This window comes from Hipposideros armiger, unplaced genomic scaffold (assembly GCF_001890085.2).
Source record: "Hipposideros armiger isolate ML-2016 unplaced genomic scaffold, ASM189008v1 scaffold_497, whole genome shotgun sequence".
NCBI lineage: Eukaryota > Metazoa > Chordata > Mammalia > Chiroptera > Hipposideridae > Hipposideros > Hipposideros armiger.
In genome coordinates, this window is record NW_017731847.1 from 1571782 (window position 1) to 1581359 (window position 9578).

The window sequence follows — 9578 nt, forward strand, 5'->3', positions numbered from 1 at the left end:
TGCAGGCCAGCCCCACTGCAGCCTACGCCGTTGCCGGCGACTCATGGCAGCCCAGCTCCAGGTTGAGCTTTTGTTCACCCGCTTAGCTGTAGAGGGCGCAGTGTCACTGGCCCTCATCTGGGATCCAAACTGGGGCCCTCCTGCTCAGAGCTGGTGTCCCAAGCCAACTCAACCAACATGCCACCTGGCTTGCCCTAGTTAGTCTCTTTTCATGGGTAGTTTAAACTAGTGTGGAATGGGAGTCATGTAGAGGGAAAAATGGTTAGACGCATGGCCTTGGGAATCTACCTTGGGCTTTGATTCCTATCACCAATACTTACCTGGGTGCCTTGGGCAAATTGTCACACATTTAGAGGCTAATCTCTAAATAGAGATACTCCTTCATTCGATTACTAGGAAGACCAATTAAATAATGGGAAGATTGAGTTAAAAAATGGGTGTACTTACATGCAAACAAATATCTCTTGCTTATGGATGGATATGTACTAGGGGTGCTAAAAAATGTATACAAGTGGACACTGGATAGCATTGCTCAAGCAGCAGTTCACTGTAATGAAAAGTGTCTGGGGGCGGCCGGTTAGCTCAGTTGAATAGAGCGCGGTTCTCATAACACCAAGGTTGCAGGTTCGACCCCCACCATGGGCCACTGAGATGCGCCCTCCACAACTAGATTGAAACAACTACTTGATTTGGGACTGATGGGTCCTGGAAAAGCACACTGTTCCCCAATTAAANCCACCCCCTCTCCTCCCTCTGCAGGCCCGGCAGCCCGGCTCCCCGCCTAGGCCTCCTGGAGAGGCCCCGCCTCATCCCCGCCCGCCCGCCTGCCCCCCTCTCCGCCGGCGCGCTCCGCCCCTTTACTCCTGGCGGTTGGGCGAGCCGGGTGTCTGCTGCAGCGGCCGCGGTGGCGGAGGAGGCCCGAGAGGACTTGGCGGCAGCGGCGGCGGCGGGACCAGCAGCAGCAGCAGCAGCAGCAGCAGCAGCAGCTACAAGCCCCCTGTGCCGCGGCCCTGCCGCACGAGTCCCGCGAGCCTCCCACCCCGCCGCCCTCGGCGCTGCCTGACCTCGCCTGCCCGTCGGCCAGCCGCCAGCCCCCCCAGTTGTCCTCCGACTCGCCCTCGGCCTTCCGCGCCAGCTGCAGCCACAGCCGCAACGCCACCCGCAGCCTCAGCCACAGCCGTAGGCACAGCCACCGGCACAACCCTAGCCCCAGTTCCTGCTGCAGCTCCTCTAGACACAGGCCCTACACTGACACCCTGGAGGTTGGGATGCTCTTGTCCAAAATCAACTCGCTTGCCCACCTGCGCGCCGCGCCCTGCAACGACCTGCACGCCACCAAGCTGGCGCCAGGTGAGCGTCCCCCCCCCCAACCCGGGGATGGGGAAAGGCTGAACCCCCAGGGAGGGGGCTGGGGGTTCGCTGGCCGACACTAAGTTCCCTGTGTCTCCCCCTTTTATTAGGCAAGGAGAAGGAGCCCCTGGAGTCGCAGTACCAGGTGGGCCCGCTACTGGGTAGCGGCGGCTTTGGCTCGGTCTACTCAGGCATCCGTGTCGCCGACAACTTGCCGGTGAGTGGGCGCCCCGCCGTGGGGAGGGCGCGCCGGGCGGGGGACGCACCGGTGTGTTTTGGCCCCGGCGAGGGAGCCCTAACGGAGACTCTCCTGGGGTGATTTCCAGGTGGCTATCAAGCACGTGGAGAAGGACCGGATTTCCGACTGGGGAGAGCTGGTGAGTGTCCAGGAGGGAGCGACCCCCAGTGTGGGTGGGTTGAGAGGCACCCCCCGACTCCCGCCCTAATGCAGCCCCCTCGCCCCCGCAGCCCAGTGGCACCCGAGTGCCCATGGAAGTGGTCCTGCTGAAGAAGGTGAGCTCGGGCTTCTCCGGCGTCATTAGGCTCCTGGACTGGTTCGAGAGGCCCGACAGTTTCGTCCTGATCCTGGAGAGGCCGGAGCCGGTGCAAGACCTCTTCGACTTTATCACGGAAAGGGGGGCCCTGCAGGAGGAGCTGGCCCGCAGCTTCTTCTGGCAGGTGCTGGAGGCCGTGCGGCACTGCCACAACTGCGGGGTGCTCCACCGCGACATCAAGGACGAGAACATCCTCATCGACCTCCATCGCGGCGAGCTCAAGCTCATCGACTTCGGGTCGGGGGCGCTGCTCAAGGACACGGTCTACACGGACTTTGATGGTGAGTCAAACCGAGGAGGGAGCTGCCCAGGTGACTCGGCCTGGCCTGGAGGCCTCGGCCGGCTTCCCTCTCCGGCCTTTTTGTAAAGGTCATTGGGCCGCCTGGCTCCATGCTAGCAGGGGTGGGGCGAAGAGAGCTTCCCCGCGTAGTAATCCCGGGGATTTCAAGCCAGCTGAACCCGTCGTGTTTCTGGCATGATTTTATATTTTAAGTGGAATTCAGTGGGTTCCAAGCTTTCCCAATGAATAAGAGGTTGTGGGCAACCGGCCGTAGCCCAGATTTCTGAAGTCTGACCCAGTTTCCCCGCCAGTACAAGGATGGGAGGGGGAAGTGGGAGGAGAGAGCAGGAGAGATGAAAATTGGTGCCTGTTTTGTGATTTTTGTTTTATTAGAGAGTTTTCTGTAAGGTAGTTTTTTAGAGCTGCAGTTTTTTCTCCCCATTGATCTAAGCACGGATAAGAAATAGAAACAGTAGTTTCACTAAAGAATTCATTTTGTTGATTTTTTTTGGTGTTGTGCGTGAGGGAGTGGAGAATGAATGTTGTGAAATAAGATCTCTTGCTGGTTTGAAAATTAGTTGGGTGTCTCCGCAGAGAGGATGAAAACCTATCCTAGGGAGGGGCTTGGAGCGGGTTCTTTCAGAAAAGATGGAATGGAGAGCCTGACATCAAAGCAGAGTAGGGCGGGTCATCATCTGAGCGGCTTAACTTAACAAACGACAGCCTTTCAAAACTTGTGACTGGGGCTTGTGGTTTGTGTTTATTTGCCCTTGGAGGACGCTGGGTTGGGCTGCATTTTTTTGTATTTAACAGTTAATGGCTGGCCGGGTCCTCCCTTGTTTTTTCCTTTGAGTTTTTGCTGCCCCCTGGTGAGCACCAGAGGGATGGCCCCCACTTTTTTTTTTACAACCCAAAGTTTGTAAACAGGAATCACGTGGTCTGAAACCAGCTCTGCAGCTCTGCCTACCTTTCTAGTGTGGGGAGGAAAGGGTGTGTGTATCTTCCCCCTGCACTCAGAGGGCGGGGAAGAAGGCCTCCCAAAGGGCACCCTGACTTAGGATATTGTGCAAGTGTCCTCACCTAGATTATGTCTGAGATGAGAATCCCACCCCGGCTCCTGGGCAATCTTTAAATGCAGTTTAAGGATGGTCTGTGGAATACCTCCCTTGATTGTGCAGACATTCATCTTTTCATCCCATTGTGGGTGGTCCTGCCACATATAGGCTTCAGGCTTTGGGTCTGCGGCCACCCATGTTTGTTTCTTGGAGCAGTTTGTAAAATCTCAGTTTATGGTCTAGGCTGGTAGAGAGGTGGGTAATGCTTTGGGTTGGAGGGATGCCATAAGCCGCTTACCCACTCCTTTTAGCCTAGGGGGGAAAATGGAGTTCACCCAGCTCCTGAGAAAAGGGAGGTGATGCTTTTTTAAATAGTTACTCAGCTTACCATTCAATTACTTTGTGTCTTATTTTTCCTAAACGTTTGTTTTCCTTCCTATTCCCCCGCCACAGGGACCCGAGTGTATAGTCCTCCAGAGTGGATCCGCTACCATCGCTACCATGGCAGGTCTGCGGCTGTCTGGTCTCTGGGGATCCTGCTGTATGATATGGTCTGTGGAGATATTCCTTTTGAGCACGATGAAGAGATCATCAGGGGCCAAGTCTTCTTCAGGCAGAGGGTGTCTTCAGGTAACTTCTGGGAAGCCCCTTGTTGAGAAAGCAGGAGTCCCAGGTGGTTAGTCCTCCAAGGATAGTCTTTGGATTCTGGAGCGCTTGACTCCAGGAGATGCCAGCTGACCTTTGGCTTAGCAGAATCCTAGGCCAGTGATTCTCCCTGGAGAGCTGGCCCCAGCAGTCGAATGGTTTGTAGTTGAGCATTCCTTGGGGAGGTCGCAGGAAGAGCAAGTGGGAGAATATTAAGAAAAAAAAACCATCTCGTTTTGTTGAAAGGCTCTTTAAAGTACCAACAGTCATTCTGATCCCGTAGCTCCTGGCTGTTTTGCCAGGGAGTGAAAAGTTGAGGGCTCTTCCTTGTTTCTCCCTTAAGGCAGGCTCTAAATATTGCAGTTCCAGTGACCTCATTGTGGGTGGTGTTCATATTTGTAAGTTGGTAGGTGATTTGAATCACCTCATCATGCTCAGTGGTGTCTCATCAAAATCCCTTGTCATCATCTTTCCTATTTCTGGTGAGTGGGCGTCGTGAGAAAGGCCCAGCTATTGAAGTTTGAAAACCACAGGTTTAAGAAGGGAGCTGTTTTTTTTTTTTTTTTGCTGAAAGCAGACTCCAGATGTTAATACCTTCCTANGGGGAATTGGGGGAAGGGGAACAGACAAGTTGCTGTCATTTTGTTCTTCAGTCTAATTGTGGAGGACGTTGCTTTACTGGCCCATGTTGGTATTATTATTGTGCTCTTCCGGGCTGAGGCAGATCAGTTGCCAGCCTCCGGGTGGCCGCTCACGGTGGCTCTTGGCAGCTCACACTGGCTGCCGGCTGCTCACTCTGGCTGCCAGCCACACATGGTAGCTTATGGCAGCCCACTGCAGCCGGGGCTGCAGCCTATGCCATCGCCAGTGACTCATGGCAGCCCAGCTCCAGGTCGAGCTATTGTTCAGCATCTTAGCTGTAGAGGGCAGTGTCACTGGCCCCCATGTGGGATCTGAACCAGGGCCCTGTTGCTCAGAGCTGGCATCCCAAGCCAGCTCTTAACCAAAGCGCCACTTGGCCGGCTTTTTTTTGTTTGTTTTTATGGGGCATTGGGGAGGGGGACCAGCCAAGTTGTTGTTCTTCAATCTTAGTTGTGGAGGGCACCAGTTGCCATCTGGCTGCCCGTCAGTAGCTTGTGGCCCCTAAGCTCAAGGTGCTGTGTTACACTCTTAATTGTGGGTGGGCGTAGCCACCATCCCTGTGGGAGTTGAACCAGTAGCCTTGTTGTTAAGAGCACACACTCTATCCACTGAGCCATTCGGGCAGCAGCTCTGCTCAAGGTGCTGAGTACAGTCTTAGTTGCGGGTGGGGGTAGCCCACCATCAAACAGGCAGTCTTGTTGTTAGGAGCACGTGCTCTCACCAGCTGAGCCATCCTGCTCAGTGGCAGCTCAGCTCGGGCACAGTGTCACTGGCCCATGTGGGAATTGAACAGTGGCCCTGTTGCTCAGAGCTCGCGCTCTTAAGCTACCTCTTAACCAACTGAGCCACTCAGCCTGCCCCATGAACATTTTTTCAGACTAGCTTGATTTAGGGATATTTTACATACACTAAATAACACCCATTTTAAGCACACAATTTGATGTGTTTTGGCAACTGTAAACACTTGTGTAACCATTATCACTATCAGGATACAAAATATTTCCACCACCCCAAAGGTTCCAGCCGCCCTGTGCAATCTCCCTATTCCACTCCCACCAACCTCAGGAAACCATTGATCCACTTTCTGTCACTATAGATTAGTTTTGCCTATTCTAGAATTTAATTTAAATGGCATCATACAGCATGTGAGAATGACCATTTATTGGGTGCCTAGCATGTGATAGATACTTTACAAATGTATAATCATTTCCTTTATTTATTTGTTTGTTTATTTATTTATTATTTTTAGCTGAGCCATCCTGCCACCTGCTGGCAGCTCAGTGGCAGCTCAGCTCGGGCCAGGAGTTGAACGCTGTTGCTCAGCGCTCACATGCTTGAGCCAGCTCTTAACCAAGTGAACCACTCTGCCGTCCCTNAATTAAACTTACGTGATATAATGCGACCACACCAGAAAGAAACACTTTTAGCTAATCCATATACATAATATATATTTTTAAAACTTTATTGGGGAACAGTGTGTTTATTCCAGGACCCATCAGCTCCAAGTCAATCTAGTTGTGGAGGACGCAGCTCGCTGGCCCATGTGGGGATCGAATGGCAACCTTGGTAGAGCACAAGCCTGCACTCTAACCACCTAAGCTAACCAGCTGCCCAATATTTTTATATATACACAAATATTTTCTCTATATAATTTTACAGAACAGAGCTCACATTTTTGTAACCTATTTCCCCCTACACAATTAATAATGTGCTATTGAAATGTTCCCATTTCAAAAACTATGGATAAACACAATTATTTGTTATGTCCATAATGCAGATGTACATTATTAATTTGTGTAATTTCAATTTTCTACCACTATATGTGAAATATTGTATTACCAGGTAGGGCTTTGGGCAGAGATTGTTGCCTATGCCAATATCCATTATCCTTTTCTTCCTTGGTAATAGAACCTCTGATTTTTAGCTGGTTATATGGCTTTCCTTAAGAATAAAGACTAAATTTCTCAGATTCCCTTGCAGCTAGCTGTGGACACGTGACTAAGTTATATAAGCCCAATGAAATGTAAGTAAAAGTGTGTGGGAACAGATTCCAGGAAAATTCCTTAGAACATCTGGTCGGCACCCTTGATCCTGAGATGAAAGGAGGACCCTGAGATGAAAGGAGAGTGGGGAAACATGCTGAATAGACAAAAGTTAAATGCTTCCCTCAGGCCACTCCATTGTTCCAAGCCCTCATCAATATCACCTTTTGTGATAAGCTTTTAATATTTCACCAGAAAATACCTTTCCCCTTTAAATTAATAACTTTTGAGAAATGTGTAGTATCTTTTTGTTTTGTTTTTAATTTTTTTCTTTTTTAAAAAGATTTTATTGGGGAATTGGGGGACAGGAACAGCGTTGGGGAATCGGGGAGGAGGAACAGACAAGTTGCTGTCCTTTTGTTCTTCAGTCTAGTTGTGGAGGACTTGTTTCACTGGCCCATGTTGGTATTTGTTGCCATGGAGCTGTCCAGCCGTCTGTCCCCCCGTGCTTAACCCTAAACTGACCCTTTTGAGGACACTGTTCATACACTTTGCGTCTCCCTGTTTGGCCCCAAAGGATGGCCGGTTAGTCAAGGACAGGTAAGATTCCTCCAGGGAGGAACAACCTAAGACAGGCACGGTCACATGGAGGCCATTAGGAGAAATCTCGGGGCTGATGGAGGTGGGTATGGGCCCTCACCCACCCCCCAAAGAGACTGGAGGTTTTCTACNATTCATTTAGTATCTACTATGTGCCCAGCTTTGCATGTACTAATTTACTTAATCTTACAACAAATCTCCACGAGGCAGATGCTATTTATCCCCACTTTACAGATGGTGAAGACTGAGGTGTAGAGCAGTAAATTCCCATGTCAAAGGTTGCATACCTAAAAAGTGGCTAGGTCAGAATTTCGACCCAGGCAATCTACGCTCATTATCACTCTGCTAAACTGCCTCTTAATAAATGTTTGTATGGATTAGTCATCTCAAGCTTCCTTCAGGACCCAGGATCGGGAGGTCAGGGCAGTTCTTCCCCAGACTCCAGAGAGTGGGGTAAGCAGTTCTGTTCTGTGGAAATTGACATTATTGGTTCTTGTGAGCTCCCCTTCACTTGGGCCTGAGTGGGGAGGAAGAGTTGGAGGTGGTAAAGGGAGGAGAAAAGGGACAAGGGGGAGGGGTGGCTGGGGGCGGGCAGAGGCACATTTCTTGTAAATGTTGCTCAGCTCTCTCAACTGCTCTGCTGGTTCTTGGAAACCCTTACCACAAAGGACCTATCGAGAACAGTGTTATATAGCAGATATGGCCTCATTCCACCAGTTCATTTCCTGCCCAGCCTTGCGCTAGTAACCCCGATTGCCAAGAGCAAGGTTACAGTGACCCCTCAGCCTCGCTGTGGGAGGAAGTGCAAAAATAAGCAGAACTAGGGTTAAGCTGAGAGGGCAGTCTTTATTTTTATTTATTATAACAGGACATCCGATGTACAGAATTGGATTAATTATAATCCTTGTTTCCTAATATATTCTCGTTACTGGTCCAAGCATGGCCTGCTGTTATTACTATATTATATTGGGTGGTGAACCCGCTATCTTAAATTTTGTGTTTGATATTCTCTTACATTTCTTAAAAAAGCTTTTATTTTACAGGTGTGTGTTCTTAAATTATGTAGCGTTCAGCTTTAGTTGTGCTTGAACTTTATAAAAGAGTATCATGCATGTATGTGGTGACCTGGAACTTGCTCTTTTCACTCAATATGATGTTATAAAGATCTGTGCACATTGTAGCACTTGGTCCATTTTCACTCTAGAATATTCCATTGTATGGAAAGGTATTTGGACTGTGGCTGGTGGAGTCCAGTCTTTAGAGCCCCCCAGGTTACATTGTTTAGGAGGTCAGCATGCACAGCAAGGTGTAGCCCTTGCCCAATACCCCAGGGTGAGAGCCAGTGACCATTCCAGAAGAACCCGGGGAACAACTACTATGCACCAGGCACCATGCCATAAACACTGAGAACTCCTTTCTCATGCATGAGTAGACAGAACCAGGCTTTTCTCATCTGCCCCCTTCAGGGTGCAGTGTGATGCCAACAAACAGACAGTGTCACAGCAAAGCAAAGATCCAATTGCATGGCGCCCAGTGCGATCTGTGGACCTGGCAGTGACTGTTGTGTATGTGGCGTGGTGTGGGGAGGTTGGGTGATGTATGTGTGGTGTGTGCCTGGTGTGGAGTAGAGATGATGGTATGGTGTGTGGGTGTGTCTTTGTGAGCCCATATTGTATCTTTGGTGTGGATGGTGAAGCATGGTGGCGTATATGTGTTTGTGTGTGTGTGGTATATGTGTACAAGAAATATAGTATAGTAGGTGTGCACATACAGTATAGTAGGTGTGCGCATATAGTATAGTAGGTGTGGGTATTGTATACGTGTCTGCATGTGTATGTGCCGTTGTACGTACACACTCACTCTTGGAGTTATTACCTGCTTACCCCACCTGGACTCAAGAGTCCTATTTCTTCACTCTGTGTGGCTTGGCTGCCTCCTTTTCCTACCTCTGCCCTGATTCTCTCCTCTCTTCATCTCTTATCTTCTTTCTGATCTCCAACTCAAATCCCTCCTCCCATAACCACCCACCCAATTCCCTTCAGTCTTCTTCCCAGTTCCTCTTCCAGCTAGTCCTTCCCAAGGGACTTTTGAGACGTCATCCTTATTTGACCTTGCACTCTTTATAAAACTGTTGGCCCCCTCCCTCCTTGAAACACCTCCCCTGGTTTCATGATCCTTGGTTTGCCTTCTGTTTTTCTGGCTCTTAGGCCCCGTTTCCCCTCCCTCTCTTGCCTTTTAAAGTGGGGTGTTCTTTCCCGTTCTCACCCCCCAGCCCTCTAGCAGGAAACAGATGGCACTTTCAGATTGGGTAAGGAGAGTGTGAAAAAGAACTATTTACAAAGGTGTGGACAGGTGTTGGGAAACCACAAGGGGCAGTGTGATACCCTGGGGCTAGCAACAGGGGAGCTACCTCCTCTGAGGGGGCAGAGGAGGGAGCGGGGACTGGAACCATGAAGGTGTAGGGGGATCC

At 50.2% G+C, this 9578-nt stretch overlaps 1 protein-coding gene across 1 annotated transcript; it reads left to right on the forward strand.

The window, feature by feature from the left end:
* The first annotated feature begins 839 nt into the window (after positions 1 to 839).
* PIM1 (Pim-1 proto-oncogene, serine/threonine kinase) lies at positions 840 to 4450 on the forward strand. The gene is made up of 5 exons (XM_019667438.1): positions 840 to 1350; positions 1461 to 1567; positions 1677 to 1727; positions 1819 to 2185; positions 3693 to 4450. The coding sequence occupies exons 1-5, from the start codon at positions 1269 to 1271 to the stop codon at positions 3893 to 3895; spliced, it is 810 nt and encodes a 269-aa protein (XP_019522983.1). The 5' UTR covers positions 840 to 1268; the 3' UTR covers positions 3896 to 4450.
* Positions 4451 to 9578: the final 5128 nt, after the last annotated feature.